Below are 20,757 nucleotides of genomic sequence, written 5' to 3'. Positions count from 1 at the left end.
GTAAGGACAGTTCAACTTCTCTATTTATCTTTTCAATTTAATGCATTTCACAACTACTTAAAAAGTTACGTTTTATGACAATCATCATTTGGCCAGAGTTCACCTTATAAACATTCTTTTGGTTAATTTTACTTTTAAAACTTAAAATTAGAAGTGAAAAAGAAATCATCTCGTAGTTATATAAATTTACAGAAATAAACCAATCAGGAATGGGTGTAATAAAGTTAGCCTCTGGCTTTGATTAGTTCCTCAGGGTCCAAAAAGGTGGTTTTGTTACATTTATTTCACACAAGTTATAATCCAATCCAATTCATGGAAGTTTATATGTGGATATATTATGCGTAAATGAGTCTTCCAAATGTATATTTTTCTCTAACTCTTTATAACCCTCACATGGAATCAAGGTATGCAGAAATCCTGTGACAGGATGACGTGTTAGAAAATCAAGGCAAAAAGGAGTATGAGTCTACCATATTTTCTTTTCCAGCACCTCTATTTCTATGATAAACTCCTCACGAGATTTTGTATAGTTCTCGTCATTTATACATGACTCCCCAGAAGAGGAGTCCCCAATGAGTTCACAGACTATTATGAGAATGAAAGCCCTTTTATCAATACAGTATGCAATTTACTGGCCCAATCACTAGACCAGTAGAATGGATTTTATATAGACACCCCTAATATCAAGACCATCCCTTATAATATTTATATGCTCTTTGTTACAAAATGATGAATACTGGATGCAGAAGGGTTTGATGTTAGTGGGAAGATGCAGTGGAAGTTGAATAAAAGAAATTCTTTAAAAAATTAACTGTAAAAGTAGTGAATAAAAATCACAGAAGGGTGAGTTCCACATGAATAGACTTTGTATCTGGTATTTTTTTTTTTTTTAAGAATGAGTGTTTCTCTACTTATTGTTGCACCATAATTCCACAATTAACATGTAGAGACTTTATTATGAGGGCTCTAATCTCATTACTGATGAATGACACATTAACCAAGTTTTACACACACATACACGTGAGATTTTGTGGAGTGCAGGCGCCTCTCTGTCACTGGCTGCAGTGACATTACAGCAGGATGCCCATCTGCTTTCAAATGTTGGCTACGAGCTAGCCCCACAAAATAAAACCAATCAGAAGCCCTAGGAATTGGCCTCCATTACCTCTCACTGCCCATCTTAACTTGTTTTTACTTCTGTTTTACTGAGATGCTGGCTCCATTCTATTTCTATCATTCTCTTACATCAGGAGAAAAAAAATGGCAATTTCTATCTGAGGACTAGGGAAAAGGAACAACATATAATTGTGCAGCAAGCAGAGAATCGCACTTGTACAACCTTCTCTAGTCTTTATCATCAGACCTAGCATCCTTATTAACCAGGAATGTGGTGAATGCGACACACTTCATCTGAAGAGTCATTGTCTATGCTTCCCTACTCCATCCAATACTTTCTTCTACTGGAAGGAAGACCCTTGACTTCCACAGAAAATATTACTCTTGAATTTATCTGGGGTCAGATGGCATACATTGTATAGGTTTCTGCATACAAGTTGTCTATTAAAGATCAATTTAATTCACCCAACCTTAATTAAGCCCTAATATGTGTAATACAGTACATGTAAAATGAACTAAAACACAAACATGGGCTTTGCTGTATACTGACAGATGGTAGAAATTTCTCTCGGAAGGCTTTATGAATTTGGTCTTGGTTTTGAAGATGCTATATTCACTCTAAAAAGGAACTACTTGAACTTTCCAATGGAAAATCCTTCTCTAGTGTTAAGTAGACAAGCATCTTCCTAAAGAATCTCTCTTTGTACTAACCCTTGTTTCTATTCTGCCAAAATCTCTCTCATGTTCTGGCAATGAAGTACAAAATGAAAGAAGTATTTCAACTGCACTTAAGCCACACTCATTGAAAGAGAATCTCCCTAGTCAGTGATGCAATACTCCCTAAATGGGCACTATAATCGCATGACCTTTAAACTGGGATATAACACTCCTAATCTAAATCACATTCTCTCCTTGCGCCAACTCCTGTACTTATCCCCAGGGCCCTTTCAGTGTTATTGCTTTGCTGGCTTCTCCCTCTAGTTAGATTTCTAGATTTCTGATTATTTCCCTGAAGAATTAGTTTACATTTATACACTAAATAAAGCATTAGTGTTTACTCCACTAATATTTTCTGCTGCCTAAATTTTTATATATCATTATATGTGATTTCAGGGACAGGGAGGGGAGGTTCTGATGGTATTCCAATGTTGAGATTTACAATTTCTTTATCATTTCCCTTTTAAATGACTAATAAAGATGTTAAATCAGACCTCACTTAAAGCTGATCTTGAGACATCACCCACCAAATCGTTACATTTTTATCTCTGATTGCCTTTGGGTATTACCCCCTCTTAACAAGACATTTCACTTCCACAGAGTGAAAACAGATGACAGGAAGCATCACACAGAGTCTTTAACATGTTGTTTGTTCTCATATTCAGATGAAAGTAAAGCCTTTGGAATGAGCATGAGTATATATAGAAGGGCCAGACTAAGCTGCTACATAAAAAATAAGTTTAAAATGTAAAATGAAGAATAGAATGAGAATGACTTTTTAAAAACAAAGACATGGCTTAATTTACTGTCTAAATATTAACAGCCTGCTTAATGTTGGAATCATGCTGAAAAACAGTATGGCAAAGCATTCCCTTGGATTTTCTAGCTGCCACACTCAGGCCACCAAAACCAGAAGCTTTTCTAACTATGCAACTCAGATGGTTGACAAGTTTAATAAACCTTGAGCAATTTTATTTGAACAGTGCCATGTACATAATATAATCAAAAGATAAAAGGAGAGGTCATGAGGATTATAATAATACCACTTTTTAATCCCATATGCTGAACCAGCCTATAGATACAAACATACAGGCATACATATATAAATAACAACTTCTTTGTAATTCACAGACTGTCCCTTATATCCCAGTGCTTATGGGAAACTAACACCTGCCACCCTTAACACTTTCTCATTAGCTGCTTCTGTAAACTCTCAAGAGTATTGCAATTAGTTCTTTTATCAAACAAACAAAAATGCTATTTGGCTGTTGTCAAATAGATCTGCCTAGATAACATTCTGAATATGATCACTAACATCACGTTCTTAGTTTGATGTCATCATAAACACTGCCAAAATCTAAGAATGGCTAACTGATTTTTTTCAGTGTTCATTTGGGATATTATTACCGTTTTAATTGTATTTGACAGTAGCCACAATTAACAGTTTCGTGAAAAACTAGCTTTTAAAAAAGACTATTGCAGGTATTGACATTTTAGCAATTTCTTTGTCAAAAGGTTTGACAATATGTAAGATCTAATTTGCAAAATAGCCAAAGTAGTATGAAGACCTTTCTTGTCTGCCTTTTCCCCCCTTCAAAACAGAAGGTATTAATCACTCGATCTCAAAGGCAGCTGACTGATGCTATTCACTGAGTAGGGCATTCTCACTAATGTGGCCCCATGAATAACTCTCAAGGCTTTTATTATTGCTCTGAGTGGACTCTCAGCAGCACAGCCTCTCTTTAGCAACCCTCATCCCCTCAGGCTCCAAAAGGATTACAGATAATGGCTGAAAGAAAGCATCATTGGTAAAAACAAAAGTTTTTAAAGGGAAAGAAAATGGGAGCAAAGTGGACATATTGGAGACAAGTCATGATTCATGGCCTGTACTGTGTTCTGCCTCTTTCTCTTACTAAATACACTCTTTAGTTTTACTGCTGGATAAGAAGGGACTAAACCAGTGCACTTCTCCTAGCAACCAACATCAGTCAGCAAAGAAGGCATGTCATCTGCTCAAAGAGAAAACGGAAGAATCTGGGGTCATACAAAGCAGACACATGTTCTTTTGCATTTGATCCCAAATTGATTATCAAAAAGGGTTCAGTAAATGCTAAATAATTCTGTTTTATGTGAATGTTAACAATCCATAGAACTAAATATCAGCGTGTCCGCTTGCTATATAGTTGAGTGTCAAATGCTAATCCAACCGACTTCATTCAAATGTTCGGTTTTTCACTTTTCCAACACACTCTTTCGTCCCCTCCCCTTATAGTTCAGGGAGATTGCCCGTCCCAGGTATATCCTTGCACCTCCTTGACCATTTCAAATGCAAAGATGAGGCATAACCTCCCATAGAGATCCATGTTTGGAAAGCTTAGAATTGAATCCTGATACAGACAGACAATACAAGCAATTGCCTGGTCATTTTATTTGCGTGTCATGTGTAGCCGCTGCTTCAAAACTTAAAAACTGCTTTCTGAAAAGAAATGTTGAATAAACTTGGAATTTAAATTTACCATGATGAGACACATTTACTGAGAGCCTCAAAAATCTGGAGAGTTTCATAAGATCCAAGTGATGAACATCACAGGTGCTACAGTTTAACAGGAAAGTGTAATAAGAATTCCCAGCCTGGAAAGGGTTCTTAAAATACAAGTTGTCTGTTGGATTGTGAGTAGAGGGCAGGCATCAAACAACTCAGTTTATTCATAATAATCTTATTGCCATGTGTACAGGGAGGTGGGAGGCAAGGGGGTAAGAGCTGTATTTGCCCAAAATCTGTACCCACATTTTGTACATATTTTCTGATTGTTTTTTCTTTCACTTTTGTATTAAAAGTTGACATTATTCAGGCTTTCAAATCAGAAAGGTGGGACTGAAACACTTAAAAACATACTTAGCTATGAAATGTATTTACATGTTTCATGATAGCCAGTGAGGAATAACCCAGTTAAATCTGGTTTTGGGCAGAAAAGGAGGCCTTAAATCTCAACTGAATGACACCTTGATTTGTGAGTTCAGGACTCATGTGCCCATTTGATGAATTTTTTTTTTTTTTTTTTTTTGAGACAGGGTCTCCCTCTGTCACCCTGGCTGGAATGCAGTGGTGTACTCACAGCTCACTGCAGCCTTGACCTCACAGACACAAGCAATCCTTCTACCTCAGCCTCCCAAGTAGCTGGGACTACAGGTGAGCACCACCGTGCCCAGCTAATTTTTTTTTTTTTTTTTTTTTTGCAAAGATAGGGTTTCACCATGTTGCCCAGGCTGATCTCAAACTCATGGGCTCAAGAGATCCTCCCAGTCTCCCAAAGTACTGAGATTATAGGCATGAGCCACGCTGTGTGGCCTGAAACATCTTTTCATTATTATTGTTTAACTCTTGAAATTATGCGAAAACAATTACAATGCAAAAAAAAAAATGTTTTGAGACCACCACATTAAATGTTGTAACTCTTCATAGTCAATTTTGCATGGGGAAAAAAAACCAAAAAACAACAACAAAAAAAAACACACAAAAGCAAACACTGAGAATGTTGTACCTAGCATTTTCTTTTCTTTTTTTAAATGAAAGTAAGTTTATTAGAGTAGTAAAGAAACAGAAATGGCATTTTCTTTTTAAAAGGTTACATTTCTCCTACTCAGTTTCTACGCTAACCTATGATAGAGATGGGGTAAGAAGCACTAAAACAATTGGCGTTTGAGTAATAGCTTGTTGTTGCTGGCATTCAAAGGTACTTAGAATACACAAACGGTTATATACTTAAGATGAGGAAAGTGAAATGCTTAAGATGAGGAAGGTGAAATGCTGTCTCTGATTTAATGGAACAATAATAAGCTTGGTTTTCAATAACTGTACTGTTATCTGGCAACATATTAAAATTTACTTCATAATAGAGATATAAAATACAAGAGTGCCTGTTGCTAGATTCATTCTAAATTTCCCTTAATTTACTCTAACCCTGAAACCTATATTTTATAATAATCGGATATATCTAAATAAGTTTAATCATATTCTAGCATTTGCTAGTATTTGGAAATATATGTATTATAAAACTTCTAAGTATGACTCTAACCTTGATTTATAAAAACTTATAAACTTTCCTTTATAATGAATAACTCTTAACTCAAGTTTTTTGGAAAGTCAAAAGTTCTCCCTTTTTGAATCACACTTATGAACATTTTAATTGGTTATAAGTGCTGCAGAGGTTTGGGCCAAATCCCTTAAATTCCAGTCTGGTTTCAACTGGGTGTTCCTTGCTTAAACTTGAAAAGCCTTTCAATGGGATAGTTGAGTTATATTCCATGTTCTCCAGCTCATTTCCAAAAAGCTTGGAACCAAAGTCTAGGGAAAGAGATCCCACATCAATCCTTACAACAGAAATTAAAAAGTGGCTGTTAACCCCCTCTCCTGAGCTAAAATTTCCATGTTGCATATGGTTCTAGTTATAGTGGCCAGAAACTAAGCACATTGACCTAAGACTATTGTCTCCTTAGTATTAAATTTTTAAAATTCCATTTATTGATAAGGAAAGCCTAAGTACCACTGGTCATTAATGAATGAGAGTGGATGTGAATCATAAGACTAGTTAATTTTGGCTGTCATGCATATCCATAGCCATATCATTGAACCCACACCAAAACACAGATATGCTACATGCATATTAGGCAATAGACTGTTATTGTTTTTAAAGATGGATGTTTATGGTTTTGGATAATTCTTTTCAAGCCTAAATTTGTGTGAGTGTGTGTGTGGAGACGGGGCCTCTGTCACCCAGGCAAAAGTGCAGTGGTGTAATCATGGCTCGCTGCAGCCTCAACCTCCTGGGCTCAAGGAATCCTCTCATCTCAGCCTCCCAAGTATCTGAGACCACAAGTGGACACCACCATGCCCAGCTAACTTTTTTTCTTTTTTGTAGAGACAGGGTTTCACTATGTTGCCCAGGCTGGTCTCAAACACCTAGGCTCAAGCGATCCTTCAGCTTCAGCCTCCCAAATTGTTAGGATTGCAGGGGTGAGCCACTGCGCCGAGCCCAGGCTAAATTTTCTTCTTTAAAAATTCTCAGATATAACAATAAATGTTGGAACATTAAACAGAAGTACTTGGGATAATAAAACCTAAGGTTCATGGAGACCTTGGAAATTACACAGTCAAATGAAACCATTTTTGGTAAGGTTCTAAGGCAATTAGAACAATTAACAATCTACTAGGGAAGCTAACAGTGCAGTCCAGAGATCTGGTCACCAAAGGTATGTCACTTCCACAATAGTAATGATATTGTTTTATTCAGGATATCCTTTCTGATATGCATAACTACTCATTGTGCAAATGTAACTAATGGATAATTACAAAAAGTTATTAGATTCAATGTCTTATACTAAATGAAGGGAAGCTAAGGGGGCTATCTAGAAAACGAATTAGTGAGTGGATACCAAATGTTAATTTTTACTTAGGTCTTCGGTTCTCAAAGTGTTTATTTAGTTTGTCTTACACAAGATTTATCTCCACGGTACATTATATCAAAGCACCAGGTAAAAATTAGCCAGGATAAAATGTAAATCAGCCAACATGAACCAAAATGCAGGCTTACACAAGCATGGTCTACTTGCTAACAAATTGCCATTTGTGTGATTCCTCTCTTGTTTACTCTCTTCATTCATCGCACCTTTCACTTGGGAATCACATGTGTTTTGTAATCAGCTTATGATGCAATGGAAACACACATGTCATAGCACAATTGTCACAGCTGTGTAGGCGAGGCCACCGATAAGTTCCCTTAAGAGGCAACAAAAATTCTTAATCAGTCACCTGAAGACTCACAGCTGAAAAATCTTATTAAAACTGTCCTAACATGCACCCCAATTGTAGTCCATAATTAGTCTGATAGCAAAGTCCTCTTCTAGTTATTTTCCTTGTTCATACTAGGCAGGGAATAATAATCTAATAAAAATACTACTAATTATTACAATAAGTTATGCTTGAGTGGCATTTATAAAGTACACTGTTCATGGCATCATATATATCTTTTTTTTTTTTTTGAGACGGAGTCTCACTCTGTCGCCCAGGCTGGAGTGCAGTGGCGCGATCTCGGCTCACTGCCAGTTCCACCTCCCAGGTTCAAGCCATTCTCCTGCCTCAGCCTCCCAAGTAGCTGGGACTACAGGCGCCCGCCACCACACCCGGCTAATTTTTTTTTGTACTTTTAGTAGAGACAGGGTTTCGCCGTGTTAGCCAGGATAGTCTCGACCTCCTGACCTCGTGATCCACCTGCCTCAGCCTCCCAAAGTGCTGGGATTACAGGTGTGAGCCACCGTGCCCAGCCCATATATATCTTTATATACATCTTTATTTTATATATATATTTATTTATTTATATATATCATTATATATATTTTTTGAGACGGAGTTTTGCCCGTTGCCTAGGCTGGAGTATAATGGCACAATTTTGGCACTGCAACCTCCACCTCCTGGGTTCAAATGATTCTCCTGCCTCAGCCTCCTGAGTAGCTGGGATTACAGGCACCTGCCACCATGCTCAGCCAATTTTTGTATTTTTTTAAATAGAGAGGGGGTTTCACCATGTTGGCCAGGCTGGTCTTGAACTCCTGACCTCAGGTGATCCACACACCTCGGCCTCCCAAAGTGCTGGGATTACAGGCGTGAGCCACCGTGCCCTGCCTATATATCATTATATTTTTAAAACTATTTTATTTCTCATTATAACTGTATGAGATATACATTATTACCATGCCCATTTTACAGGTAAGGACACTGAGGCATAAAAAGGTTAAATTACTTGTTCATACTCATTCAGTAGTGTTTGCTCAGTAGTCTTTCAATAACCATCTTATCCTTCTTCCTTACAGGCAAACTATGTTGCAATCAATCTAGACTTCTTGCCATTTCCTTAGCACCCCTTTGTCATCTTCATGCCATTTTTCTGGTTACTTCTTTTCCTGGAATTCAATTTCCAATCTTTTTGCCCACCAAAATCCCACTCTTCCTCTAAGGTCCAGGTTAAGAGACCCATTCGGTGTTGACCCTTCCCAGATTGTACCAGCTGGAAATCACCTATTCCTTCTCTGAGTTCCCAAGACTATACTGTGTACACCTTCAAACTTCTTACTTATCAGACTCTACTTTTTTTATTCTAGTGACTTGAACATTTGGTACCTTCCCTACCAAGTCATGATTTCCTTGAATGTGGGAATATTTTCACAGGTCAGTATGTTCTTCACAGAGCCAAGCAAGTTATGTTGTCAATATGCATGTGTTGAATCAAAGGAATAACCTAAACATATTCAAGCTCGTTTTCTCATGGACTCTTCAGAAAATAGCTGGTCATTTTCAGTAACAAGAGCCTGGAATTCTTGTTAAGGAGTTCCAGGGCTAAGAATCCAGAAACAGTCTCTCATAGGCAGAAGCCTGGTACAGAGATGAAGCATCCCTGGAGTCTAGTTTCTGCTCTACCACTAAGTAGCAATGGGATCTGTGACAAGGCACATAAAATCTCTAAGCTTCAGTTCTCCATGTGCCCAACCAATAAGAGAGTTGTGCAATATAGCTGCAAATATTCATAATGGCTCCGAGATGCTATCATTCTATGATTTATATTTACTATTGCTGAGATCTCTGCTAAAAGTGACAAGTTCAACTGAGGTACTATCTTTGTAAAGTTTTACGAGGCAACTGAGGAAGACTTAGAAGACAACAATCACTGAAGGGATTAGAAGTCAGGACTATTGGGGATTTGAGACAGATTAGTATAATATAAAATTGTTTCACTTCAAAACATCATACCCAACTCATAAGGCCCTTCGACTCTTTCTTTCCATGATCAATTAAAAGAAAATATCTACCTCATATATTGCTAATGGCAATGTAAAGTAGCACAGCTGCTTTGGAAAACAGTCTTGCAGTTCCTCAAAATGTGAAACACAGACTAAACATACAACCCGGCATTTCCACCCCGGGTTAAATGAAGACATATGTTCACACAAAAGTTAGTACGTGGATGTTCAAAGCAGCAATATCTATAATAGCCAAAAATGGAAATAAATGTTCATCAACTAGTAAACCAAAGGATAGATGATATGGAATATTATTTGGCAATAAAAAAGAATGATGTACTGATGCATATGCTATGACACGGATGACCCTTAAAAACGTTATGCTAAAGAAAAGAAGCTAGTCACGAAATGACATCATATATTGTATGATTGTATTTATATATAAAATGTCCAGAAAAGACAAATCCGTAGAGGCAGAAGTAGAGTGGTGATTTCTTGTGGTTGGTGGAGGGATGGTGGAACAAGCTACATAGTTTCTTTCTTGGGTAATTAAGAACATTTTAAAGTTAGATTGTAGTGATGGTTGCACAATTCTGAGAACAAGTTGAATACAAGTTGTGAGAACAAGTGAAAAATGGTTCCTCATTGGGGGTCATGAAAAAGCCTATGAATGGTGGAAGCCATTTACTGTGATGGGAATGGCTAGAAAGAGAAGATTCTGTCTTAGGCTTGAGTTTTGTACATTCTCATTGGACATGAAGCAAAGACGTCAAGTAGTCAGGTGAGTATGTCAAGCACTGATGCAAGCACTGGAGATCAACAGTATATACAACAGCCAAGTTCTGTGCTGATGGATCTTATATCCCTCCATGCAATGATTAGGGCAATTTTAGAATTATCAATCCAAACATGTATTTAAACCTCATGTGATTAGATGAAAGAGCCTAAGGATTGGCTGCAAATGGAGGAGAAAACACTAAGGATTGAGGCCTCCGTTACTCCAACACTGTGTTGAGTCAAGTATTTTGGGTAAGCATGCTACCCTAGATGCTATATGCTTCTATCATTGTATAACACACTACTAAAACAGTAGAGTTGATAGGTATTTATTTTTAAAAAGAGTTTATAATCATTCCTTCATTCTTTATATAATAATTCTTTTACAGGAAGAAGAAAAGCCTACAGCTGGCTCAGGAAGTCCTTTCAGATACTTTCCCTACCGCCCGCCTCCCTCCCCCAACATTGGGTGTTCCAAGGCCCTCACAAAGACCTTAAACCCTCAAGTAGTGGCTCGGCTAATAAAGGCACACATGGAAAAAAAAAGAAGAAAAGAAGGAGAAAAGCAATATCTATGCCAATGTATTGATTTAGGTTGATAGATCTATACCTGGAGAACCTGTAAGAAATACAGCAATACTTTTCTTTAGAAATAAATCTGTAAAATGGCACTCTATAAATCTCCACTGTTTGCTTGAACTCAGATACGACGACTTTTACTTGTGTAAACTGGAAAATGATAGGATCCGTGCAGAACATTTTGCATAAAGCTATATATAGTATTGTGGGGTAAAAGTGAGAAAGTCAAAATCCCAGTTGGATATACCTAAAGGTAAAATATTATTCACATTTTTCCTTTAAATGCAGATTTTCTAAATTATCATTCAAGAAACACCCTCACCTATCTTCTTCACTCTTCAAGTGTTTCTCTAATTCCTTTCATTAGATCCAAAAAAGAAAAAAAGAGGAGGAGAATAAGAAAAGGAAAGAGACGATGAATGAGAAGAAGAAAGAGAAGGAGAGGAGAAGGAGGGAAAAAAGGAGGAAAAGGAGAAATAGTAAATAAGATGATAATCTTTATTTCTAATACTCTTCGAAAACCAAATTGCACATGGGAAGTAAATGTACCTCCTGTAGACTGCCGGAACTATTTCAGCAGATATTACTAGGCACACACACATCCCACATACATCAGCTCCCTTCATTGCTATGTATGTATCCCAACTTATACAATGTGCTTACATATCTATATTTTTATCGTCAAACATGCTATTTTATACAAGCTGCTCAGGGATGAGATGGCCAGAACTGCTCTTTTTATATAATCATTACTTTTTTTTTTTTTTTTTACAATATTTTTGTTTAATGTTCTAAGAAATCCTTTTTTTTTATGGTCCACATGTTGCATAGCATCAAAGGTTATTCAAACAAAGCCAATTCAAACATGGTATTACTGCATAGCTTCAAAAACACATTTCAGGTTACTTATATATAATTTAAGTTCTGAAATAGACTACATATGGCTGTGATAATAAGCCCATTACTGAAAAAGAGCACTTTAGCAACATGTATAAACCTCTATGAGATTCTACATCTGCACTATGCACATACATTATCTTTACTATATTTATCTCCCCTAATATCATGTGTGCCACTTTCATTTAAGAATAGTTAAAGGGTAAAGATGAGAAAAACATTCTCATTTTAAAACACCTTTTCACAAGTATTATAAAATTATCAGATTGATGTAATATATGGCATATAGATGTAATTTAAAAGTGTTGCCATAGTTCATATTAATTTCCCATAAATGACTGCAAAACCCTATTCTTATTCAAAAATAAAGAAAAGCTGGAAAACAAAGGCTAACCTTAACATACATTCTCCTATATGATCATACAGAAAAGTCTAGATGTGATTAATCTGCATCAATAAGAAAACCATTATTTACATCCCAAATAGAAAAGTTTACCTACAGTTCTCAGCTAACTTAATATTTGCTCTCTATGGATTGCTACAGGGACACAATACTGAAAAATTATAAATAATATCAGCAGATAGCTTCTATGAGGTGGCAAAACACTACCATTTTTCATATACTATAAAAATGCACATATAAATAACCCACCAAGCAAATATCAATGCAAATATATGTATCATTTGTCACTGAATAAAATTAATATCTGTGTCTAGCACAAGGATGGTCAGTATATCTTTGAAATGGTACAGGCTTCTGTACATTTGAAATTCATGTGGAGTATAAGCACACACCTCTAAGAAGAATAAGTAAATAGAATTCATAGAATCCTGGAAGAGTAACAAAGCTTAGAGATCCTACAAACCAACCTCTTCACTATATATGTGAACACTGAGTCTCAAAGTGCTGAAACAGCCTAGAGGGCAGTGTTGTCCACATCCCAAATTTTCAACCATCCCCCGTGGAGCAACTGTCATTCTGAAGTATGCAAAGGCAATACAATGTCAAACGTATGATTTACATATTAATTTAGTAAGAGTGTCCAGGGTTTCCTTTGCTTTTGACACAGCAGATGCTAAATACAAAACTAGTTTCACACACACAAAAATTTAATATTGCCTTTCCAGTCTCAACTCCTCAATTTTGGCATTTTTCACTACATTACTATGAGTTCTGCCGCATAATTGTGGCCCAGACACAAACTGCCCCCTTATCCTACAATGTTAAATCAGAACAAAGGTTCTAGGTTGTCTTTGGGGGCAGGAGAAGGGTGGTGTGGGAGAGAAGGAAGGAAAGAAGGGAGAGAGGAATAAAACGGAGAGAAAGAAGGGAGGGAGGAATGAAAGGAGGGAGGGAGGGAAGGAAGACAGAAATGGTGTCTTGCTACTGCTGCTCCAGCAAGCTGGTTAATTGCATTTGTTTCATATATCTCCAAACACCCTGGTATATTAATTACATTCTGTAACACCAAGCTCTTCTGATTTCCTGTCACTTCCACTGAGCAATTTAATTGTATTCCTCCTAGCAACACACTGATTTAAAAACGCTTATATAAAAAAACCCTTGGTGATAATTTTGTAGTCTAATGTATAGTTTATACATGCATTTCTGTTGAGATATGTAAATTCATGATTTATGAGGACATATTCTTTTAAAAGTTATACCAAATTCTTCTTATTATGAAAATCAAACACACCTGGGACAAATAGGTAAACCTATTTTGTTACGGTAATGTACATGTATTTTAATGTACTGAAAAATAGATGCATGAAAAATAATTAGAGATGTTGCCATAGTATAATTCACAATAATTAAATCTTAAACATCAACTGCTTAGACTGGTAAAAGAGAGAAGCAGTGCACACACACGCATCCCTCCCTTAGTATCGCTGGGGGGCAAAGGTACTCATGTAGTCCATGATTGAAAACAGCCACTTGACAGTAGGTAAACTCCTCTGTATTGCCTCATGTTTATAGAAAGCCTTCCTTTTTGAGTCGAACACATTGGGCTCTATGCAGCAGTAGCTGCCAGGAACAAAGTTAGCTACTCAGATGGGCCAAAATAGGCAGTGTCCCAAATAATGAATTCATCCACAATGCAAATGCTGGAGGAAAGTTTATGTGGCAACAAGCTATTGTGATGGCTCGAACAGTTAGACTAATACACTTTAGGTTCTTTACAAGTACAGAAAGTAACTAAAAACCTAAAGTACTGCAATCCAGTTAGAAAAAACAAATCTAGTAGTCCCTTATACCAGTTCTTTCCATCGATATAAAAATTAAAGCCTCTAGAAGGTTAACAGCAAATATTCTTTTAACTTTTTTCTTTTGAATACAAACCAAAAAGCATGTTAATGATTATTTCCACTCTTCATTCAAAAGAGCCACAAAAAAGGATTTTGCAATAGTCGCACAAGAAATTGACATCCTGTGAAAATATCCCAGTAAACCAAATCGGAACAAAAGACAAGAGAATCAGAGGCAGAATGCTGTGGGCTTGACAGACTGACTCAACCTAGAGGGAGACACCTCCAGCACCTGTTTAAGGTCCCCATTGTGTTTGCCCACTGGGGACTGGGCTAAGCGTTCTACTCCTGTGGCCAGCCCATAGCTGATGCTTCCCCCTTCGTGGAGCCTCGCCCAGTCTCACTTTTGACAGTTTTCTCCCTAGGATCTAAATTCTTCATTCTGATTTAACGCTAGGAGAGCATTCACTGGCACACAGGTGATACACATTGATCTCAGTCTCAAATTCCTAACCCATTGAACCTTCCTTAGAGTGTCTATTACTGTATTTCTTCACTTGAATGTCTCAGCCAAAGTTCAGACACAAGAGCAAACATCAAATAGAGAGCAGGCACAATAGTATTAGGCTCTTGCAGGAGATTGACTGTAATATTTCTTTTTCTAACAAAACTGGGAGCCCAATCATTTATTATCCAACTCCTTAATTAGTGAAGTAAATTACAACAACAATAATACCAATAGGTGACTACCAACACATTCCACTTACAGCAGTTTAGAAACAAAAGACTTAAATAAAACCTCTGCCCCCAAGGAGCCCGTGCCGGGCCAAAACGGACTAACAGACATAATGTCATTTCATTTATAACCCACATCAAATTCAAAAAGAAATGGTTTTGGGGGATTGGGGGGTGGGGGGCGCAAAAAAAGATGAAAGCATTTTTAACTTACCATCAACGCGAACATATAAAAATCCACAGAGCAGTAGTTGTGTAAACATTAGCAGACTCATTTTGACATATTAAAAAGGATCCAGATTCTTTAAGAAACCAATCCCAGAGAGCAAAAGTACAAAAATGAGTATCAAAAAAAGAGGTAGGTCCAAAGTTTAGACTTTCCTAGATACTAATTAAAGTCAAGAAGAGCAAATCGCAAGATCAGAAGGGGTTGGTGGAGAGGTCTCGAACGGGGCACACTGAGATCCATCCAAATTAACAGAGGGTACTTCAAAGGCTGCTGTATTTCCAGCACTCTGGCTTCCTAAATTCCCACAAATTCAGCCCAGCCAGAGGGATTATTCGAGTGTGTCTAACCCTCTCTCCTTAGGCTCCACTGCAATCCAAAGCCAAGTTCTTTCTTCAGAAGTCAAGATGATGAAGGGGGAGGAAAAGACCTAATTCCTAGAAAGTGTTCCACAAACTTGCCAGCGCGCTGCCGAAAAACCATTGGCCTGCCTACTGGTTTTCTTTCCCCCGGTTTCCTTCTCCGTAGCAGCTCCACGTCCGGAGTTATTTTTTAATATGTCTATATTTTTACTTAACTTCCATAATAAGGATGTGTCAAAGCAACACTTTGCAGGCGGGCAGACTTGGCGGGCCTCTCCTTTGCAGCCGTGTTGCCCTCCCTCCACCTCTCCGGTTTCCAAAAGAGAGGAGAAGGGAAATCAGGACGATTCGGGTGGAGAATCCGAACTCCTACGTGGTGAGGGAGGCAGGGAAGGAGCGAGGGAGGGAGGGAGGGAGGGGCCGGGCGGAGGCCGAGGCTGCAGACACCCCCGCGGTGCCGCCTCTGAGGATGGTGCACCAGGCGGCTGCGGGCGCGAGCAGGGACGGGCGTGAGAGCCCAGCGCGGGCGCGGCGGAAAAAGGGAGCGCTCAGTCCAGTGCCAGGCGCGCTGAGGCCCCTCGCCCGGGTCCAGCCCCCGCAGCCTCGCAGCAGAGCGTCCGCTTCCTCCGGCAGCTGCCGCGGGTGGAAGGACTCCTAGGAGGGAAGGCGAGGAGGCGGGAGGGGAGGGGAGGAATGAGAGCTGCCTGGAGTCGGCCCGGGGAGGGGCGGGGGCGAGGAGGGGCGCGCGGAGCCCTGAACCTCCGGACTCGGCCACCCGCCCGCTGGGGAGTGGGGAGGGGTCCTGGAGAGCCGAGAGTCCCCGGGAGGACGGAGATGAACAAATTCGGAGAGCCCCGCCGGCTGCCGAGGGCCGAGGCCACCGGGCGACTCCTTCCCCTTCTCCGCGCCCCCGGGTGCCCCCTCCTTCCCGCCTCGGGAGGGGATAGGTGGGCTCCAGGCTCCTGCTCCTCGCCGCGTCCCGTTTAATGGGCAGGTAATTTTCTCCGTGAGTGATTTCATGGAAGCCCTTCCTAATTATTCATCCCTCCGTCTGCCGGAGCTGCACGCGCTTTCTTGAAAAAGATCAGCCTCCAGGACCCAGGGCGCAGCCTCATTACGCGTTAAAATCACACACTCACTCACTCTTCACCTTTTAGCCAGATGAGAAGCCGAGTAGGAGGAAGGAAAGGAAAGGAAAGGAAATAGAAGTGCCTTTTGGACTGGAAAGGTTGTGTGTAGATGCTTCCTATATGATTCAAAAGCACAAGGGGGAGAAAAAGGAGGGGGCAGAATTCTCTAACCTCCAGCGGCTCATTTTAGCCAAGATCTATGGCCCCCCGCGGCATCCCCAAGGGAAGGAGGAAGGGGAGGCAGCCCCTCTTATGTTACTCAGTTGCCTTTTGACCCCTCCACGATGAGTTTGATGCGCGATCGCGCAGGGCGAGGGAGTTCCGCAGAAGATGCTAAGGACGGGGAAGCGGGGATCACAGAGCTTGGGGGCGGGGGATCCCCGAAGTCTTTACCCTCCAGGGACCAGCACCTCCAGAAGGAAATTCGGGAAACATAGGCTCTGGGTGTGGAAAGCCGAAAGCCCAGCTGAGCTCATGGAAGCTCAAAAAGAAGCCGAATTTCAGCCCAAAGACGACAAAACCCTGAAAATTAAGGCCAAGACTACCAAAGGATGCCATTCAGGACCGGGGATGATGAAGGAAGGTCACGTTAGATCAAAGGGGTGCCGGTGTCGGCGGTGCCCCGGTGCGGCCGGGCCCACGTGTGATCACAGGCTCGCTGGTAGCCGTTTGATGCTTGTTCAGATGATGAGAAGGCGGCTTATAGGAACTCACGCAGGTCCCTGAGCCGAGCTAAATGCTGGATGGTGAGTCTTTAGTTCCCCCTACTGGAAAATATTAGGAAAGCTTCTCTCCAGAAGGGGCCGTTTGAGGAAGAGCCTTTGTTTGGTGGATACATTTTGGTGCTGCTACTTAACTTAGGTCTCCCTTGCATATTATGGGCGCTGTGTGCTCTTTTAAAAAAAGGTCAGCGACATTCAAGCAATTAGAAGAGACATTAGGACACCTCAGCATGCTTGAAAATTACGGTAATGAAATAGTCTTGCGAAAGAATAAAACAACCACTCTTCTTGTAAAGCATTAAGAGTAATTTCAGCACACTTTTAATCTACAGTATTTACTTGTGAAGAAAAAAGTGCATTCGGTTGTTAAAGTTGAATCACTTGAATTCTCACTATAATAATTCTGAATGTGCTATTGTTTTAGCACCCCGTGAAAAAAGGCTTAACCGTTAAGGAGAAACCAGTTCACTCTCCACCACCCCAAAGGTCCAATACGTCTAAATTGGATAATACTGTGGTTTAGAAAAATCCAGAAGTGCGCTATTAACATCTCTTTTATCTCTGGAAAAGGAAAGTAATTAAAATTCTTGAAAACTTTCATTTTAAACACTTGGGCTTGGTTTACCCAGTTCAGGATTACAATGTCTAGCTCATGTCTCCAAATAATACACACCACCAGCTTATCTCGGGCAAATTTCCTTACGCGGGTGAAATTTTTAAGATATTCGGAAAATAGAGTCTTCCTAATACAATAATGCAGGAATTAACACATCATATAGACTTATAAGACCCTTAATTTTAAGATGGTTCACAGAAAGGAAGACATTGGAGGATTTCAACTAGAAGTGTTTTCTCATGACTATTTATTTATCAGGCAAAATATAGATTCTATTTTATACTTGATAGACTCACCATCTGTAAATGCCTTTCCTTAAGTAACCTATAAAATCACTCAGAGGCAGAAAGAGTGTGTGTGGGAAACAGAAGGGATAGATTGGGTGAGATCAGCCTACCACCAATTGCCATGATCCTCTAGGGCAGAAAATGTTGCCCTATTCATAGAAAGTTATCCTTGTGTAGGGTATGACAAATTACGTCATACAGAGAAGAGCTTTGTATAAGGGAAATCGCTTTGGTTATATTGGCATTTTTTTTACCAAGCATCAACATTTTGCATTCTTAACTACTTTACCTATTAAAAGTGACAAAGCAAGCCAGTGATTTTAGACTGGTGCCATTTTTTAAATGGCTTTTGTTGTTGTGGTTGTTGTTGTTTGCCATACACTAGCTACCTTATGGAATAATGTCTTCACCAACACATTTTGGAATCCATGTTTTCTGCTTTTCTTGTAGTCAAGTTCATAACTGATTTTTTAAAAGAATGCTTTGTCAGTGTCTCATTTGATATGAAATGTGACTAAAAAACCATTATTTTATAACAATCTCATCCCAAATGATAGTTTAGGATTATGACCAAACATCTCACACTAAATTAGCAACAGTAACGAGTCACCAGTCAGAAATTTGTTATGGACAACATTAATTGCAAAAGAACAAAGACATTACCTTCTGAGATATATGATAAGATCTATACTAGAAAAATGTGCATATTTCAATTACACTTAAGACAGTTTTAGTGAGCACTGCCTATATAAAAAATGGATTTCTCACTCCAAATGTTTAATTAAAGGAAAGTCTTTAAAATCTGAAGCTTCTAGTATAAGTTGGAAATTAAATTTTAGCAGTGCTTTAGCAAAAAAAAAAAAATTAAGGTTTTCCTTAAGCCAAAAAGAAACAGCAATGGCTTAGAACAATGAAGCCCCATGACCACCAAATCAGAGAGCTTAAGATACAGAAAAATCAAATGGGGATCTGGCTTCAATGTCTTTCTAAATATAAATTGTTTTTTTCTTTTCCAAACAAGCAGCTGAATAGATAAATGTAGATGGAAATCTAGGCTTCTTTTATGTAAAACCTGGAATGGTATTATATATTCAAAATGTGCCTATGTATTTTAATACGTCTAAAGATTGTAAGAAACTGTCATTATCCCTAATTTGGGTAAGGTTATCCAATGGCCTTCTTTGTGATTGAACTTCTGAGTTGGTATTCCAGGAGAAGTATAAAATAACCATATGAAGGAAATCTGCAGAGTGTAACATATTAAATATTTATTTTTTCATACCAGATTCCCCAAGGATGTGGTAAAAACTGCAAAACCCTAATCCACTTTTTTACTCTTTTCAACGTGCTCTTGTTATAATTGTAAGGCAGCATATATATAAAAATCAAAGGTTTGATCCATGATAGTAATTTTAACATATACTGCCATGTGGTGAGCACTAACCACGTGTCAGGGAATTCTTCTAGTTTTTAAAAATCCATCATATTGTTAAATTCCTATAAGAGGCTTATGTGGTTGATACTATTCCCATTGTACAGATGAGAAAAATGAAGATTAGATAATCAACCCAAGTTAATGAAAGGCACAATCTTCCTTTAAATCCAGACCTGAATACAAAGTCTATGTTCTCAAGAACTTGAGATTGATTTAAGACATCTACCACATTGCAGAAATAGTATAACAGTATCATACATTACTCTGATCAATTTAAGAAAACCGCAGTGTACCAAAATATACAGAAATATGTAATCAATTTTTCTTCAAAATTTAAGAACCTCTTTAAAGCCATTGCTCAGCTCGAATTTTTCTATATAAGATTGTCTTATTATACTATACAGAAATGTCATATTAAATGACACGTATGGGTTATTATCTACAAAAGGACACAGGACAACTAAAATAAGTGAAGCATTAAAAATCCTGATCACAGAGAGACGGCTCATTTGTCCCTACATGATTTTTTCTTTATTACACTTGACCTTGTTCCAGAAAGGATCTGAGGGAGCCAAGATAAAATGAATATTGTTCTTCTGAAATATGTTCTAAGTATCTGATTTGATTCGATTCATTTTGAAGTGGTCACCAATACTTGTCTCTATTTAAGTCTGTCTGTGTAGCTATTTATGAATAGCATTTTTGGTATATTACATGAAGTTATAAATCTGAATTTAAGTTGACTAAAATATAGTAACAGTTCATTTAAAAGAGTTTTCTCTGCAGAATAAAATCACGTATTTTCAAGAAAGAAAATCTTTCTTCCTTTAGAGTCCAAAATCTATTTGGAAAATCATTATTTATCTTGATCGAAGAGTTTGGTGATACTTCCAAATTAACATAACTATTGAATAAACAAATATTACAGTAAGTGGTATGTAACATTGAGGCCAAATTTCTTTAATTGTGTATACCTTAAAATTTTGAATTTTAAAAGTCACTTAGAGGTTCCTTAGAGGTCATGGATGAGATTTTATTTATCTTCATAGTGTCAGTTCAAGAAGGTCCATTACCCCCTCAGCCCCATCTTAGTAAATCGCAAAACCTAAACTAAAATTAA

The 20,757-nt window shown here is 38.5% G+C and overlaps 1 protein-coding gene across 32 annotated transcripts in view; it reads right to left on the bottom strand.

Moving 5' to 3' along the window:
* The window catches only part of ROBO2 (roundabout guidance receptor 2), a 1,748,072-nt gene that overhangs the window by 594,674 nt on the left and 1,132,641 nt on the right, over nt 1-20,757 (bottom strand). For 2 of the 32 annotated variants that reach the window (XM_054682075.2, XM_054682076.2), the window contains exon 1: nt 15,074-16,600. The exons of 24 other annotated variants lie outside the window; for them this stretch is intronic. In XM_054682075.2, coding sequence (XP_054538050.1) covers nt 15,074-15,134 — 61 coding nt within the window. In that variant the 5' untranslated portion in view covers nt 15,135-16,600. Of the gene's footprint in view, nt 1-15,073; nt 16,612-20,757 lie in introns of those variants that run through there. 6 more of the 32 variants (XM_009445888.4, XM_001144564.8, XM_009445877.5 and 3 more) reach the window with 5 other exon arrangements.

This window comes from Pan troglodytes, chromosome 2, assembly GCF_028858775.2.
Source record: "Pan troglodytes isolate AG18354 chromosome 2, NHGRI_mPanTro3-v2.0_pri, whole genome shotgun sequence".
NCBI lineage: Eukaryota > Metazoa > Chordata > Mammalia > Primates > Hominidae > Pan > Pan troglodytes.
This window is presented reverse-complemented; position numbering and strand designations above follow the sequence as displayed.